This window comes from Biomphalaria glabrata, chromosome 18, assembly GCF_947242115.1.
Source record: "Biomphalaria glabrata chromosome 18, xgBioGlab47.1, whole genome shotgun sequence".
Taxonomy (NCBI): Eukaryota; Metazoa; Mollusca; class Gastropoda; family Planorbidae; genus Biomphalaria; species Biomphalaria glabrata.
This window is the reverse complement of record NC_074728.1, coordinates 2,644,966-2,664,171: the sequence shown is the minus strand read 5'-3', so window position 1 is coordinate 2,664,171 and position 19,206 is coordinate 2,644,966. Positions and strand designations below refer to the sequence as shown.

The 19,206-nt window shown below is 37.3% G+C and overlaps 1 protein-coding gene across 5 annotated transcripts in view; it reads right to left on the bottom strand.

The window, feature by feature from the left end:
* LOC106063264 (NXPE family member 3-like) overlaps nucleotides 1-19,206 on the bottom strand; it is a 62,049-nt gene that overhangs the window by 23,230 nt on the left and 19,613 nt on the right. For 3 of the 5 annotated variants that reach the window (XM_056016864.1, XM_056016865.1, XM_056016863.1), the window contains 2 exons: nucleotides 8,329-8,406; nucleotides 6,315-6,386 (listed from right to left, as the gene is read on the bottom strand). In XM_056016864.1, coding sequence (XP_055872839.1) covers nucleotides 6,315-6,386; nucleotides 8,329-8,348 — 92 coding nt within the window. In that variant the 5' untranslated portion in view covers nucleotides 8,349-8,406. The remainder of the gene's footprint in view (nucleotides 1-6,314; nucleotides 6,387-8,328; nucleotides 8,407-19,206) is intronic. The other 2 variants (XM_056016862.1, XM_056016861.1) reach the window with 1 other exon arrangement.

The following is a 19,206-nucleotide window of genomic DNA, read 5'->3' as shown; positions in this document are numbered from 1 at the left end:
AATTACATGCAGAATTTACAATAGTAAGTTAAAAATTGTTCAATAATTTAATTACCAAAGGAACAAAAGAGTTTTTGTGTCTATTTGTTTTTATGATCAATGTCTTATATCTTCTTTGTGATGGTAAAATGTTAAAATCATTAAGAAGAGGGTGATTTCTGTATGCTTAAAATCTTAAAAGCTTTTCTAGGAATGTTATCTGATCTTATCTTATATGATACAGATGTTACTTTAAAAAAGAAGATGATTACATCATGCATCTTAACCAATGACCTAAATTCTGCCAAGTCACTGGTTTTCCTGGCTAGCTCATATTATTAGCATATTAGCTACATATTATGTGTTCTAGTATTTTACATGTGATGCTGTGTAAGTGATACTAGTCTGTAGTTTCTTGGGTCGGATTTTTCTCCTTTTTTAAATAGGGGGGTGACATTAGCTTCTTTCCAGTCCCTTGGTACTCTGCCCTGGTTAAGAGAGGCCTGAAATAGTATTTTGAACACTGGTGCTAGCTCATTGCTTTGTTCTTTGAGAAATCTAGCTGGAATATACCATCAGGTCCAGATGCTTTATTCGGTTTGATGTTTGCTAATAGTTTTTGGATTCCCTTTTCTTGCACTTCTATATCTCCTATGTTGTCTACTTGGTTCAAATTAATTAAGTAATATGTCTTTGTCTCAAATAGGTGATCTAGTGCAATTTGTTTGTTGCCTATAATCTTGCTAGCAGCATTTATAATTTTAATTTTTTTTTATTTGTTATTTATTTTATGTTTAGATTGCCATATCAGGCAGTGATGCTGAAACTTCAAATACTGCAGATGTGAGCATGATACAACACTGACAATTCTTTTTCGCTAACATTTAAGAATGACATATTTCTTGGTAGACTTTAATCTTGGTTGCCCTTTTTGGTGATGTAATCTGTGTTTCAAATAAAATTTGATGTATTGTCTAACACAGTTCCAAGTTAGGCCTACTTGAAGCTTTAAGGTATTTCTATGTTCTCCCCAGCTACTGAAACAATATAATTTTCTTTCTTTTCCTTTCGGGAGTCAATAATCATTTATTTTTGTTTGTTTGGTTTTTGTTGTTGTTTTTTTTTTGACATTCTATAGATATATAGCAATTTTAAAAATTGTCATTGCAGTACTTTTCAATATTGTTTCTTTCTCTTAAATAATTATATAAGTCTAAGCTCTCTAAGAGCAGGGCAAGAAGAGCGGTGTTATCTGCAAACTTTGCCATGGAACAAAAAGAACTATCTGCTTGAAGATCATAGTAGATCTTGATCTATATATAGAGTAATTAATGCTATTCGGACACCTACAGGCCCAAATTTGAAAGTTTGACTTTGACAGCGCATTATTTTACAATGGTTCGACATAGAAAAGAAAATGAAGTATCAAAATCTTCTTTATAGTTTAAGGAGAATAAGGATGACTACTTATATTTGTACCCCTAACCAGTATTGGTTATTATATTTAAGGTCAAAGAGTCTGTGTGTATTTATTTAATTCTGACAAATTTGACCCACATTATTTGATTCCGGACACCATAATTTATTTTGGACAGTCTCTATATTTAGGCATCAATAAACTCAGATTTTAATTCTATATTAACATTAACAAAATTTTAAGATCCCCAGGCATAGCCCCTCACATTAAATCATTAAGATGTTTTCAAATTATGCATAAATACGAACACAAAAAAATAAAAATATGAACCAAAATTAGGTCACTGGTATACTGACTTCTACACTGACTTTTAGACTTATTTTATGTTTGCATGATTAGATGTGTGTTAAATATTGTTTTTTTGTTTATTAATTTAATAAATTTCTAATACAGATGATCTTTTGTAGTATAGTACAGGTTAGGATAGCCTTTCTTGCCTAACTGAATCCTCTATATTCTCTCTCTATAAATCTAGATCTATCTAGTAGGTCTAGATCTAAGCATTTAACTTCATTCAATGTACCAAGCTCACTCCAAACATTTGCCCATTTATTCTCTATAAAAAAAAACAAAAAACGAACAAATATAAATATAAGATCATTAACATTGATGTCCAAAACTGGCTGTCTGAAATAAATTTTGGTAAGAGGATCGTAATTTATAATTCAGACACCCAATTAATTTTTTTTGTATGGAATCGAATAACTTGGATTATGAATCAAATAAATCAGCTCCAAAAACAGAATAAATATTGCCGGGCTCATTGGTATAGAGATAGACAATCAAAACATATATTTAATATACTTATATAGTCTTAACCCTAGGAAGAGGTAAAGTAATCCTGGTAACAGGGAAAAAAAAACAACCTGACAAATTTGAAATTCGTTTTTCTTACATAAAAAGATAGCTAAATGGAAGGAAATTGGGTCAGAATCATTGGAAAATGGACAAGTACATTATACAGGGCGATAGTTTTATAATAAATATTAAAATAATTATTTAATGACCACGAAAACAGCGAATGTCCGAATTCATGTAATGTCCCAATTAAATAAACTACATCACTCTATGGACTTATCATTATCTTCATCATTGCTTTCATGTATCCTAAATAGACATTTTATAAGATCTAGCCTAGTTCTATTTTCTCGACGTAACTTAAAAAAAAAAAATAGGGCCTAATTAGATCTACGTCCTACACATTTCATGTGTCAACCTGCGCATACGTCTTTGAATAGTTACCGGTACTTGAATAATTAGCTAACAAATGTGTAAGCACAACAAATTCAGTTCTTTCTTCTTCTTCCAAGAGTTCCTTCAGGAGCAGGTAATTATTTCTTATGTGTATGCATGTGTTAATCTACTTCAGGGGTTCACAGCCTGTGAGTCGCAATCCCCTTGGGAGTCGAATAACGATTTTCCAGGGGTCACCCTAAGATCATCGGAAAAATAGATTTTTTTGTCTAAAAGAACCTAACATTGTAAATAATTTTTCATGGAAAGCTTTTTTTTTTTTACTTTAATTGTCATTCAAGAATCGAGAATAGATGTGGCAAACAACTGATTCAGACCCATTCCAAACTTTTAATTGTTGCAGCATCAATATTCATGGGCGTAGCCAGGGGGGGGTTCTTGGGGTTCAAACCCCCCCCCGAAATGAAATCCCCCCCCTTAGGGGGGGGTAGTCGGAATTTAGTGACTGATTTTTTGCTTTGATTTTGTTTATTTTAGGTGAGATTTTAATACTAAACCATCACTTGCCCTAGCACAACCAAAGGGCTTTTGAGTTTAAAACCCCTTACCAGGGGGGTTCGAGTTTAAAAACCCCTACCAGGGGGATTCGAGTTTAAAAACCCCTACCAGGGGGGTTCGAGTTTAAAACCCCTACCAGAGCGGTTCGAGTTTAAAAACCCCTTCTAGGGGTTTTGAGTTTAAAAACCCCTACTAGGGGTTTTGAGTTTAAAACCCCCTACCAGGGGTTTTGAGTTTTCAACCCCCTACCTGGGGTTTTTGCAGTCTTCTATAAAACAAAACAAAAAAAATGCAAACGAAAATCCCCTAATTCCAAGAGCACAGTTAAGGAAGATTTTGATTTTAAAACCCCGTCTAAAATTTACGATAAACCCCCTCTTTAATATAAAAAAAGCTAATTACGCACTCAAAATGTTATGAGCGTAGCTAAATGGGTTTTGACTCAGTTTTGAAGGTAAAAAATACCTCTTTAATAATAAAAAAAAAGAAAATTATACACTAAAAATGTTATGAGTGTAGTCTATGGGGTTTTGAGTTTAAACTCCCCTCCAGTGGAGTTTGAAGCTAAAAAGTGCCTCTTCAATATAAATAAAAGAAAATTACTCACTCTAAAATCTATGAGCGTAGTCAAAGGGGTTTTGAGTTTAAACCCCCCGCCATCTTCAGTGTAAGAAAAAAAGCAAATTACGCACTCAAAATGCTATGAGCGTTGCCGAAAGGGGTTTTGAGTTTAAACCCCCATTCAGAGGGTTTTGGTGCTAAAAATACATCTTCAATATAAAAAAAAAGCATATTACACACTAAAATTATTTGAGCGTAGCCAAGCCAATCGGGGATTTTGAGTTTCTTCTACAGATGGCTTTTTTTTTTAAAGTTTAAAACCCCTCCAGATGGTTTTAAGTCTAAGATTCCCCTACAGAGCATTTTGAGGTGGAAAACCCCCAACAGAAGATTTTGACGATGAAACTTTTCTTTTCGATATAAAATCTAAAGCAAACTACAGTCACTTAATTCCAAGAGCGTATTCAAGAGAGGTTACACATTTTTACCAGTGGCAGGGCTCCATTAATAAACTGCAGTGAATAGTCATCTGCCGAAATTGAAAAACACTAAATGTGGCTCAACAAAGATGGCTAAGACAGATTTTAGGAGTCAGTTATAGAGATCGGATCTAAATCAAGGAAATCCTATGCCGAACTGGGAGTCGACCCCTTAGTAAGATTGTGAGAGAACGACGCATGAGGTTTGCGGGATATGTTCTCCGACAAAATGAAATACGCATAAGAAAAGTTGCAATGATATCCTAGTACAACTTGACGCCACTCATTCATGGAGGTCCTCATGGTAGGTGGGAAGAGGCTTCAGACATTACCAGTGACAGATTTTTATGGAAACTGCTTGACGTCAAATGCTCCGAACGGCGTGGAGGGTCTAAGTCAGTAAGAATAGCACATTAGGTTTTTGAAATAAAACTTTTTAATAGCATTAAAATGGACTGTAGATACCTCAGAATATGCATTTTGTTGGCTTTCAATACCAGAAATAGTGCTTGGCGGCGGGGCTTCGCCCCGCGCTGGGAAGCTCCTGGCGCTCCCCTAGACCCCCTTGCTAGTAATGGCGGGGAGTCAACAATTTTATGGAAACAGCTTGATGGCAAATGCGCCGAACGACGAGGGAGGGTCTAAGTCAGTAAGAATAGCACATTAGGTTTTTGAAATAGAACTTTTTAATAGCAGGAAAATGCACTGTAGATACCTCAGAATATGCATTTTGTTGGTTTTCAATATCAGAAATAGTGATTGGCGGCGGGGCTTAGCCCTGCGCTGGGGTAGCTCCTAGCGCTCCCCCAGACCCCTTTGCTAGTAATGTCTGGGAATCTACAATTTTTTCACTAACTCATGGAAGAACCTATTCTAGGGCACAATAAACGTCTTCCGATAGAATGAAGGGTCAGAATGTAATACATATAATTTTTCTTCGCGGGCCCCCCCCCCCAAACCCCCCCCCCCCCCGAAAAAAAATCCTGGCTACGCCCATGTCAATATTAGTAACAATTGAATTACTGCCCATCAAACAGTGTGACGAAATACAACAACGTTACACAATTGCAAGATAAAATATATTATTTGTATGGATAGGATTTACGCACATGATTGAAAACAACATCCGTATATCTTCTTATCTTATCTTATATAATACAGACGTTACTTCAAAAAAGAAGATGATTACGTCCTACGCGTCATGCATTCATTCATGCATATTAACCAATGACTTAAATTCTGCCAAGTCAATGGTTTTCCTGGCTAGCTCAGGCAACCCATTCCATGCTCTAATAGCTCTAGGGAAGAAGGAGTATTTGTACAAATTTGTCCTAGCATATGGGACGAGGAATGTGCCTTTATCTTTGTGTCTTTCTGAGTATTTTATTAAATTTTGTTTTTGTATTTGAAGATTATGATAATATCAATGAACTAATAGCAAGGAGCACTTGTATGAATTATTTTAGTAGGCCTACATTTTTTGTTAAGTTACTTACCCAGCTGGACTAAGCTGGTAGATTCCAGCTACCCGTCGCCTCAGCGTGGCGCCTCCGGTGGAAACGTATAGAGGTGGAACTAGATAGGCTAAGTACGAATAGCGAATCAGGCCCTTGCGGAACCCCCTGGTTGAGCTTTTGTTTGTTTTTTATCTCACTCGGGGTAGGGATGGAACAAGTAGCCCGCATACCAGTCCAAAACGTCCGCCACACCGTTCCACAAGGGGGCCGTCATCAGTAGCTGGAGTGGCGGTCCTTGCACGGAACAGTGTCAGTTACAGTATAGGAATATGAGACAAGCTCCCCGCAGTCAGCACTGTTCTCGGCCACTAGTAGCGAATGGGGTCCAGGAACGGGGACGGAGCGCTGTGTTCACGGCACGGCCCGGTCTGGCCCAGTCAACCGATATGACCGTCTACCGTTGGGAGCCCTCAGACAGGACAGGGGTGAAGAGCCCCATGTCCAGGCCTGGTAGTTAGATAAAAGACTTTCTAACCACCAACGGGATCACGGCGCCTACTGGACTTCACTGAAGGTAATTATAATAATTATATAAACAAAAGGAATTACCTTAGCGCTGCATATGTCATGAGTAATGTCAGCACAACAAAGGCTAAAAATAGATTTCTTCTCCACGGCAGCCTAAATAGAGAATAAAGGATCAAACCATGAATCAAATTTACAAGGTGTTTTTACTGCTAAGCTTAATACAGGCATGTCAATCTCATTAAGGTGTATGGACCACATAAAAAAAAACTACTATGACATGAAAGGCCTCAGTTTTAACGACATACTCCTTAATAAGATCACCGTCACTAAATGATTTGCTATGGCTTGCAATTAAGTTTAACAAAATGTAGCAGGCTTTCACTGCAGACTCACGATATTACCACATCTAATTCAATTTAAAATACATTTTTGAAAAATGCCATATAGTTAAGATTATGTGAGATTTATTATTTGGTACTACCCAAAACTAACAAAAGTACCGGTACATAAAAAAACTAACAAAAGTAGCCCTACCCAAAAAACTAACAAAGTATAAATTTTTACAACAAAAAATAGTATTCGGGTAAAATGTTTGTTTGTAAAATGTTTTACATGTTTCGGATGTTCCTTCAGAGTTGAAGATAGTTACTTCCTAGTCCAAACCTCCCGCAGGACGACGGGGGATGGGAGCGGGCTGGGTTTAAACCCGGGACCATCGATAAATCTGAACGACAGTCCAGGGCTCAGACCGCACGACCAGTCAGCCATCCATATATTAGCGTCATACGATACATCAATTAAATTTGTACGGCCCAAATTCTACATTTATTGTTTCGATAGCTCAATACTGGTTCCGCAAGGTTGTCATTGCCGGAAGTGGTAATGGATGTAAGCACTCCAATACCTATAACATACTTCCTATTGGCATGCGTCTCAAATAGCCTCTGATAAACCAGTCCAACTCCTGGCCTTCACGTGTGGCTCAGATATTGAGTCCAGCGGAAGTGTTCTCACTAACAGGAGAAGGGGCAAAGGCGAGTAACTGGCGCCTTAACCAGTAAGCTTTTTGGCAGGAGGGGCTCGTTGGCCATGGCTGGCTACCCACCTAAGAGAAGGAAAACTCTAAATTCAAACCTCTGTTGCCTTGCAGCTTTACCCAATCATGGGAAACGCTTCGGGAGTCAACCCTGGGGAAAAATCAGGAGCTGGCGACCTTAAGGCAGTTTGCTACACTCTGGCAGAACCTGCGACGCCGCTGACCCCAAACTGTATAGGCACTGCCGTTCCTTTGGATACATCAGCTGCGTGGAGAGGGGGGAACTGATGTGTGAGCGACATCGTTCCAACCACAGCTAATGCCCAGGCACTCATCTCATTTCCATGAGATGATCCATAGTCACTTTGCAACTGAAAGAGGCCATAGTAGCTCAATGCTAATCAGCACTATGGTCACAAGAAGTGTACGTTACAAAAAAAAATATTAAATAAGAACAAGCAACAATCTTTTCTTATCTTATATAATACAGACGTTACTTCAAAAAAGAAGATGATTACGTCCTCGCGTCATGCATTTAGTCATGTATATTAACCAATGACTTAAATTCTGCCAAGTCACTGGTTTTCCTGGCTAGCTCAGGCAACCCATTCCATGCTCTAATAGCACTAGGGAATAAGGAGTATTTGTACAAATTTGTCCTAGCATATGGGACGAGGAATGTGCCTTTATCTTTGTGTCTTTCAGAGTATTTTATTAAATTTTGTTTTTGTATTTGAAGATTATGGTTCAGTGTTTTATGTATGATTGCTACTTTACTTTTGAGTCTTCTGTCCTGAAGGCTTTCTAAATTTAGTGATTTTACTAAAGGTGTTACTCTAGTCAAATGTGAATATTCGTTTGTTATGAATCTCACTGCTCTATTTTGTGTCTGTTCCAGTTTCTTAATGTTTTCTTGAGTTGAGGGGTCCCAAACGGAGGATGCATATTCTATTATTGGCCTGTTAAATGTGTGAATTATTTTTAATACTAGGATACTTTATGCTTCTAAATCAAATAGTTTTGTTTGAAAATAATTTATAAAATGTGTTTTCTACTTACATGTTCCGAACAAGTTTCATTGTTGTAAACTTTGGACAATGTTGTCACTTCCAAGCACAATAACGTAATAACTGGCAACTGCAAGAAATAAACAGATGTGGCAAAATATATGAAAACATGTTCATATACGAAAAAAAATTGAAACGTACACTGCCAGAGTGCGAAGTAGGATATGGGTTTATTAATTATTTGGTTAATTTTTTTTTAAAATTGATTCTTGTGTTGTCAGGTAAAAGAAATAATTGTGCAAAGTATCAGCTTAATCTGAGATTGGGTGTGGGAGAAATGACGTGTACAAACTTTTTTACCAGACAGGCAGACAGAGTGATTTGATAAAAGCTTTGTAAAAATGGAGGAAAAAAATAGTGCATCACTTAATTCTGGCCTTCAGCTGGTTCTTCAAAATGGCACATCACTTTGGAGGAAGTCGCCACAAACTAATACCTAAAACACCAATTCATTAACACCTGTGATGTAGTGTCTAATTCTATGCACTGAGGTGCATTCGTGGAAACTCAAATCCCCTGAGCAGTAGGATGTAGATCTACATAACTGTAATGTAACTACCACTCCAATGATGGAGCACTCTGCATAAATGTGTTTATTACAAAGCTTATATCAACTCTGCCTGTCTGTCTGTCTGTCTGTCTGTCGGATAAAAAGTTTGTAGGCCTACACGTTATTTCTCCAACTCTCATACTCGGATTAAGTTTGAACTTGCACAAAACATGAAAAAATTAAAAATAAACAATTCTAAAATTTATTACTGGTAATTAATTATTTTGTTTCATACTAACAAGGGAAATTAATCCTTCAGTATTTACAAATATGTAGGGTTTCGTCTCCTTATATAATTGTCCATGCTTTTATCTTCCACACCCCTTTCTCCGATCAGGTTAAACTATATAGGCACTTGGGGTTCCTTTGGATAGAGCAGCTGCATGAAGATGGGGGAACTGTGGGTGGGTGGGCATCGCTCCGATCATTGCTTTCATCTCATTTCCATGAGATGATCCATAGTCACTTCGCGACTGAAGAAGGCCTTATATTAGTAATTAATTATTTTGTTTCGCAGTGAATGAGGGAAATAACCTTTACAGTATGGAGGGATATTGTTCCATGTTCTTTCCCTTAGATAATCTTATTTTTTAAAAAAGGATTTTTTTTTTAAATTGTGTTTGTTTTTCTAATTGCTCTTGTATAGTATTCTTTCAAGGTAGCTATAGTCTGCTCAGTGCACACGTAACAAGGCTCTATACTGAACATGTGGGGTGTGAGGTAGGACTTCTTTTTTCTTCTTCTTCTTTGTCGTAGGGTTCAGATTAGTAATCCTATATCAGAGACTAACTGCGCAGTGGTTTTCAGATCAGGCAGTTCTCCGTATAGTTTTTGTTCTATAGGAAGGTTTAGGGCCAGTGTCTTGTTTGGGCATCTTGATATAGTATGCAGCTTTGAAGGACATGGTCAGCAATCTCTGGTAATGCTACACAAGGACAGGCTTTGCTCGTCCCGACTTTAAGCTTCCGGAACATACGTTGTCTCATTCTGTTGTGTCCGGTTCTGAGTCGAAAAATTATGCGTTGGTCATGTCGATATAGCTTGTAATAGGCGTCGTTTTTCTTGTAATTGGGTTGTGAGGAGGGACGTAGATTAATTAACTCAAATAAAGAAACATTTTTTTGTAATGTGGATCTAGATCTATAGAATGTAGAGATTATCTAATAGAGTTAAGAGTCATAATCCACTATACGACGGAACGGCAGTCAGAATGCAACTTAATTCTAAGTGGAAACCGGGAACAATAGTTTCGAAACGTTCTAAGTCTAAATCATATAATGTCCAAAGTGGAAATCAGGTCTACAGAAGAAACCGGAAACACATCAGAAAGTCGTCTGAGACAGCAAACACTTCAAACAGATTTAACAATAATTATGACTTTCCAGATGACATCTCAGAACAACTAGAACCACAATATCTAGAGACTCCAAGATTACAAACTACGCTGTAGATCCGCCACTAGACACTGCTTCTTCTAACACCGCTAGACCACATGAACCTTAGGTAACACTCTCAGGCAGAATAGTTAACAAACCCAAGAGACTTGATTTGTGATTAACTGAATTGACTTTTTAGTTGACTAGTTTGTTAGCTATTCTGATCAATAGATTTTCTGAATTAAAGAAGAGAGATGTAACATATTGGTATTATATGTGCATTTGCACACTAACGCGTCAGTGCAACACCGCTTGTGTTTTGTGATGGATGTTTATCCTGTACTGAAGTCAACTGTTTGTTAGATTTCAATCAATTACTCAGCAAGCTTTTGGGTTTCTTGTTCGGGTGTATTCAATGTTGGTGAACGACAGCACATAATCAACACACATCGATTTTAACTAGTGAAAAGATGTGGTCAACACTGATGAACAATGAATAATAGGTTTAATCAGTTTAATCCAATAAAAGGTCACAGTCAGAGTCTCTGTCAAATAAAACCCGTCTTTACCCTAGAGAATCCTATCGCTAACTGATTTTCCAGTCTCTAACCCAAAATATCCCAAGCGTCACTAGTCCCGTTCAATATACGTCTTCTATGGTGCGTCTCTAACTAACTAATAATATAAACTAGGTGCCTAACAGTTTACGTAATAAATGGAGTTCCTAATATGTCTTCCCTCTTTCACACTAGTTTGCTATTTGTGTAACAAATATTCTTCAGTAGCAATACTACATTTTTACATAAAACACTGAACCATAATTTACAAATGTAAAAACAAAACCTAGATCTAATGGATTACTCAGAAAGACTCGACCATGTAGATCAGTGGTTCCCAAACTTTTTTGTCTCGTAGACCCCTTGCCATGTTTTCTGCTTTTCGGTAGACCCCCTGCTTAACTTATATTGCTTTTTTTTTTGCAATTTTTTTAAAAACTAATTTCTAATTTTAGTGAGTTGAAGAGTGAAAATACAATTTAAAGCTACAAATTAAGTATTAAATAATAACTAATTTTTATTGATTAAATTCAAATGAAATGTAAACCAATTAAATTAGCAATTAATATGTATTGCTGGAGTCATCAAACACACTGGAAATGTTTCTTTACCCAGGCTTATCATCTGTTCCTACAGATGTCATGTTTCATACATTCTATGAAGAAGACATTCCAACATTAAATATTAATTCATTTATTTGTATTAAGAATCAGTGTAAAAGTTTTCGCAAAGAGTTTCTCGTGTATTTCTTGATCTTTCACGTGTCCGCGTAACCTTTTTCACTAAAGGAGAAGGGTGAAGGTGAGTAACTGGCGCCTTAGCCAGTAGGCTTCAAGCAGGAAGGGCTCATTAGCCACATAGCAGAAGGAAAAATGAATTCAAAACGCTGCTGCCTTGCAACTATACCCAAACATGGGAAAGCTGTCGTGAGTTCATCATCATCATCATTCCTTTGGGTTCCTCATGGAACATAGGGCCTTGACAAAAACACGCCACCCTCCACGGTCTCTTGCTAGTTTTTTTTTTATGGTTCCCCAGCTCTTCCCGGTCCTCTCGGCTTCTTCTAGTACACAGCGTCACCATGTTCTTTTTGGTCTTCCTCTGCGTCTTGTTCCCTGGGGGTTCCACTCAAAGGCCTGCCTAGCTCTGTTGCTGGTATCTTTTCTAAGGGTGTGACCAATCTATCTCTCCACTTCCTCTCTAAGATCTGCACCTCTATATTTTTCTGTCCACACATTTCCCACAGTTTGGTGTTTTCTACTTTGTCGTACCAGTGTATTTTTAGGATATTTCTCAGGCATCTGTTGATGAATGTCTGTACTTTTTTATTGTCCCCTCCGTAATTCTCCATGTTTCAGAACCATACAGTAGGACAGCCTTGACATTAGAGTTAAAGATTCATAGTTTAGTCTTGTTTGAGATGTGAGGAGATTTCCAGGTTGGTTTTAGCTGTGTAAATGTCTGACGCGCTAGATTTATATGGCGTTTAATGTCTTCATCTGTTCCACCTCATATACTGACTACACTCACAAGGTATATAAAATTTTCTACTTGGTCTATTGTCTGAGAATCCAGTACGTGGGTTAACCTGAGGAAAAATAAGGAGCTGGCGACCCTTAGGCAGTTTGCAGCACACAGCGCTACACCCTGTCACATCCTGTGACGCCACTGATCCCAACCTATATATATTTCCTTTGCAAAGAATCACATAAGAAGCTTTTAATTTGATAACTCATGCCACCGATGTTCCATAGAACTGTTGCTTAAAGAAATTATTTTAATAATATCAGATGTAGGTGTGTGTAAAACAGTTTTCACAACTACAACGGCTGGTAAAATCCATGTTTTACCAATTGTGTTTTCCGTATTTTGCTATAAGTTAAGAGATATTGTAAGACACTCACAAACCAACATCTTCTCTATATGATGTTGAAGAGAGATTGTGTGGGTCTATTCAGAACTTTATCTTTGAGGGTTAGAAAATTTTTCAAATCTTTATCTATTTTGTCAGGGTGACATTGTCTCAGATGATCCTACAGCGTAATAGTTTCGTATCATTATAAAAAAAGTCACTTAGGCAACCGCTTGTTTGACAAGGAAGGAATGAATCCCAGTTTTAAATAACCAACACTGGACAGTGTACATTTCTTGTTGTTAAACATTTGTTACATGTAGACAAAATGAAGCTTTTTAAATACGTATTGAGACTAAATACTACAATTTTTTGGTTTGATAAGCAGGATAAATATTTAAAGGATTTACCAAGGTACACATCATATATTGGTCTACAAAATAATTACATTAAATGAATGTAAAAATTAAAGTCACGATCTGCTTAAATGAAATCTATTACCGTAGACCCCCGTGGACATCTCATAGACCCCCAATTTAGTTTTTCACTTTCGTAGACCCCCTGGAAGTCTTCGTAGACCCCTGGGGGTCTATATAGACCACTTTGGGAATCACTGATGTAGATCAAAATGTAACTACAGAAGTAACTACAGAAATGTCAATGTATTCAGACAATCAACCACGGCATTAATTTTAATTAATATAAGTATGAACTGACTGATTAAATCTAGAGTGGATCTTGATTTACTAGTCTAGACTACATCTAGATTTAAATTTCTAGATCTAGATAGCCTATATAGTATATAGATTGATATATTCTAGATCTTTACTTAGTAATTTTTTACTAAGTAAATTACATGTAGACAGATTATAATCCTGTAGTAGCTATTTCCGTTTGGTAACAATTCCCATAATTTGCCTATCTAATGGGAAATTACTCTTAACAAGAAAAACATTTTTTTTTAAATTACTTAAAAAAAAAAAAACAAAAAAAAAAGCTTACATAAAGTTTCGAATAATTGTGACAAAGTGTACTATTAGATATATCTTCATCTTATGTATTTAACATTTAACTTTCTCAATGCACTATGATCCTATTCCTATCACTTGTCTGGACCAGTTGGGAAAGAGGGGGGTCAGGTAAAAAAAAAAGTAATATTTGTGCACAATTTTAACTTAATCCGGGATAGGGTGTGGGAAAAAAAAGCGTGTACAAACTTTTTGTCAGACAGACAGAGTGAGTAGATATAAGCTTTGTAATAATAAAAACAACGAAAATACACCAGAATCTATTCAGGCGCCAGCTTTCTCTGACGTAGAAGAGAGCACCTGGCATCAGGCGGCTTCCGAAAGAGACACCTGGAGGCTCATTAGGGCCTACTAAGGCTGAGAGCCGAGGAATACACATTTGGGATCATTATGAAAATTACTGCCGAGGACAAACCGCGTAAAGAGAACATAAAACGACCATCGGCAGAGAACGGTTATGTCTGCGCTGGATGTGGCAAAATATCTAGATCACAGCTAGGGCCACCCTGGTGGGTGCTACCCGCTGCGGCCCGCATCCCCCTAGCGACGCCACTGAACTAAGCCTAGCTACTGGCACATTGTAGTGCGAGAAAAGGCCACGCTAGCGGAAGTGAAATCAAAACAATCCACTATTCATAGCCTGATTGGGGTAGGCCTATGAAATATTGACGCGTGACGATGCTACTATAAGACTAAGACTATGACTGCTTTATTGATCCTTATGGGAATTTGTTGTGATTACAAGGACTCTTTTCTCATATAAAGACAACGCAACAGAAACATACACATAAATACAACAGACACAACATAAAAAAGTTCATTCAGCGACTACACATGCATCTTGGTCCTTTTCATCTTTCCTGATTAACGAGTGGCGTTGATATAGTCTGACCGAGTGAGGTACGAACGAGTTTTTGTATCGCTCTGTTCTTGTTTTGATTGACAGTAGTCGCCCACTTCGCGACGATCTGACATTGTTCTGATGGAGCGGGTGGCCGTTGTCTTCTAAGAGTTTATAAGCTTACCATTGGGATGGTTCGGAGCATCCTCTGAATATTTCAATATCTACTACAATTACGGTAGGGCGTTTCTTAAGCTTCGGACGTGGTGTACTTAAAGGACGTGGTGTACTTAAAGGGAGATCAAGAGGGCGTTTCTTTTTTTTTTTAATGAAGAACAAAAAATGTATTTGCTTTGTAGCTGCATTTCTGCAGTTCGTTGAAGCGATAAAAAAGCTCGAGATAAATCCCTTTTTATTTAGATTTGACCCGGCAAAGGCTTTTATCGCGTGGCCAGGTTCTGAGATTGGCTCTTCACAGACCTTCTTGTCAGGAAGCTCCCAAGAATCATTTTTTCACACACGTCTACGTTGAGACAGGACTCCTTGAGCCGGCGACCTAAGGTCCTCGTCTTATGCGAGGACCGGAGGCCCAGCCCAAAGGGGGGTCTCTCCTTATTCCCATGATGTACCGAAGCAAATCACGGTGGGGACCGTTGCAACGGATGGGACTGGGTTAGCAAGCCTTTCTTCCATCCACACCACGTGACTGAAGGTTCGCTGGAACATACTGACTGTGGTAGTCCACTGGAGGCTATGTTCTAAGGCAGTGATGCCCAACCTAATTTGACCCGCGGGCCATTCTTTTTTCCAACACTCATCTCGCGGGCCACATGAACGAAAAGTTATTAAATGAAATGAAATTGTTCTGAAACTATTTTGGTAGAAACCTAAGGATTTGATACTTAATTAATAGGTTATTTGACAATTATATATATATATTTTACGCGTCGGACAATAACTTCATTTCTCTACTTAAATGTGAGCAACACCGGCTCATTTTGTGGTCTCGATTGGATAAATATTTCCATGGATCCTTCAATATCTAAGCATAGTTAACAATCGTTTATTTGCAACTCAAACCAAGAATGCCACCATATTTATTTTATAATGCCGTTTTTATGTTGTTGTTTTATTAAACAGACACACTTTCTTTATACAATAAATATGTTGGATTATTATCATGTTCAACAAAAAAAAAGTAAAGAACTGTTAACTTTTCCTGGTAGATTCTACAGTCAGAGTCCCATTTCATAAACACACAAATGTTAAAGATCATGATACCAATCCATTAGAGAAAAAGTGAGGGCCCAAACGTAGGTAACGAATCATTTTTCAACCTTTTTTCTTTTTGTTTGGAAGGTAGACCGTAGTTTCACTGTTCTAAGGCGTTACGCTGTGGCAACGGTAGCTTTTCCACTGCATTTCTGCAGATTAGGATAGAAAGAAAACGCATGACGCAAGGCTCCGCCCCATACCCCGCTAGGAGAGCTTACACCACTCCCAAGACCTCTCGTTGACTTGGACCCGGGAAGAGGGAGATGTTTTCGTAAATATTCTAATGTTAATCAAGTAAAAAAAAAACGCAAGCTAAAAATGTATGGCCATATTACAAGATCATCGGGGCTCACAAAGACCTTCCTTCAGAGAACAGTACCAGGAAAAAGAAGAAGAGACAGAGAATGCGATGGGAGGACAACATAAAAGAATAGACGGGCCTGCCATTGAAAGAGGTTCTAACTAAGGCAAAAGACAGAGAGGAATGGAGAAAGACGGTCGACGAATCTTGCATGGTGCCCCAACGGTCCAACAAACTAAGGTATAGGTATAGGTAAAGGTAAAAATCAAGTAAAATAATTAAAAAAAATTTGTTACAAAATGAAAATGATTAAATTAAAACAAATCGTTTCATCTTCTACGATGAATCTTTTGTAATGCTGCGCTAATAGCACAAAGTCTCTTTTCATTAATTGTTATGTTTAATTGTCTACATTAATTTATTTATTTCTCTGTGACAAAAGGACAACTGCATAGGCTACCCCTTTCTGCGTCTGCAAAGAACATGGAATCAATACATTGATGTAGATTTACGTAACTAGTAACGGTGTAGAAGTAAGGGACATTACTCAAATTACATTATTACCAAATAAATTATGAAACGATCGTTAAGCTTGAATGAAAAAATAAATTAAAAAAAGGTGTGGGCGACAAATATAAACGCGGACATACTGCCAGAGGATACCGAGGACTGAGGACGTTTCAGTGAATGTATCCTCCTTGTTGGAAAGTAGACATGTTTTTTTTTATTATTGGTTCTTCTTTGTTGTTGTTTTTTTCGTTTTTCTAATTGTAATTCAAAACTAGATGTTACAGACCACATCTCCGTTGTTGCAGAATACATTTTTCAACAACTGAATTGACTGTCCATCAATGCGTCAAAACCGTATTGCAGGATCACTATTTGTTTGGTAAAGATCTAATCACGTCACGTATTCAAGTCAATGGGAAAAGAAATCATTATGGAACAACTCATGAACACGAACTTCGAACAAAAGAAAGAGAATACAAGAAATGAGAATGACGATCATTAGGCGGTAAAGTTTTACTTCAATAGTTGAAGCAGGAATTCAGAGACCACTATGTGCAGCATTTGTAATGAAGTTCTCTCTGACGTATGTATTGAGGCCGAACAAACGTCCGAGCTTTGCCGATAACGAAATTCAGTAGTTTAGTTCTGAATCCAGGTGAAGTTCAGACTTTACTTAGATGGCAAGTACAATAATTAAAACATATCAGACTACGAAGCTTCTTATTTCGGTGGCTCTTAGAATCGCCGTAGTTCTGAAACCTCACTCCATTATCAAGGAGTTATTGTCAGCGGCCAAAGACATTGCTAGTTATGATTGGAGACAAATTTATTAATACATTTAGTGCAATTTCCATACCTAATAACACTATTCACAGGAGATAAGTTCTGATATTGAGAAAATGATGTCTACTCCTTTTACACTATTTAGCATACAGCTTGATGAATCCACAGGCGTTGTAAACTGTTCAAAACTACTAGTTCCTGTATAGGCTCCTTACGATATATACATAATGGCGATTTTAAAGATACGTTTCTATGCAAACCTCTATAAACGACATCTACAGCGCCTGATGTAACTGACAAAGTTGGTTAAATTTGAAAAAGCAAAAGACTTCTTGGAACAAATATTTGTGGTGTCGGCACAGATGATGCTCTAAGTATGATAGGATGTCGGTTTGGATGTCAATGTTTGCTACAGAAGGAGTCACCATAAGAATCCATTGTAACTCATTAATGATTCACCGACATATATTAGCAACGTCAATAGCAATGCAGTTACAAAATTTTGGATCAATTGTTTGCAGTCATTCTGTTCTATAGGAGATTTTTTCTAGAGTTCCTCTTCTATTTCCAACACTGTATCTTTGTGAAACATTTTTGTTTTTCTGCCTGTCAATGATCAAGTCTAAATACAGAAATAAACTTGATGAGAATGTGAAATAAAAACAAGCTCAACCTTTGCACTAACTTTGACGTGTTTGAAAATATTGTCTCAACAGTTTCCATGATTTAATACTTTTTAAATTATAAAATATGTATTTAATGTGAATATTATAAACACGCAATGATAAGTAAATAAATAAAAATCATAAAATTTGCTTTTTTTACAACTAAAATATAAACATATTTTACACTAAATAGATAGGATACGTTTGTAACAATTAAATTAACATCATGGATATTAGTTCTATACATTCTGATAACCATATCATTAGCTAAATCACATTTACCTAGACCTATGACAAAATGTTTTTATGGTTGGGGGTCGCGCCCTGGTGAAAAATTGTATTAGAGGGTCGCGGAGCTAAAAAGGTTGAGAACTGCTGCTCTAGCCTAAGTTCAAAGGTCAAGTGGAGCAGACGGGAATAGGCCAATGACTTAGCGCAGTGTTTCCCAATCTGTTTTCCGCGGACTCTAGTGTTCCGCGAGGCCTGAATAAGTGTCCCACGATTTACTGGAATAATGAGCTATCAGGGTACCAAGGGAATTAATCTCTCTAATAAAAAATAAGCAAAGTTTTCCGCTAAATACTCCGAATGTGCGAAGTGTTCCATTAAGGAAAAAGATTTGGGAACCACTGACAAAGCGCAACGATTGTAATCAAATACATGCTTCCAAGGAAGTGACTCTTCTAACGAGGGTTCAAGTGGAAATTTTTACATGTCGGCACAAGATGAACTTTTTTTCTCAGTAGTTTCACTTGTATTTTGTTATCTAACTCTAAATCGACAGCAAATTTTATTGAATAATTTCTCAAATACTGTCTCAATCTTTGAACTGATGATTCATATGCGAAATTACAAAAGCCATAATTAAATACAACCCTTCCCTAACGTTGAGATACAACCTATATAGATTCTAACGGCTCTCACGGCAATCTAAAACCCATAAAAGATATTGATTATATACCACTACGGACTTTCATCTAGACAAAAGCCCATAGCCCAAGACATCACAAAATGAAAATGGAGCTGGATAGGACACACCCTGCGAAATACAGCTACCAATGTTGCAAGGCAGGCGCTTGACTGGAACCCACAAGGAAAGAGGAAAGTGGGCAGACCCAAGCAAACCTGGAAG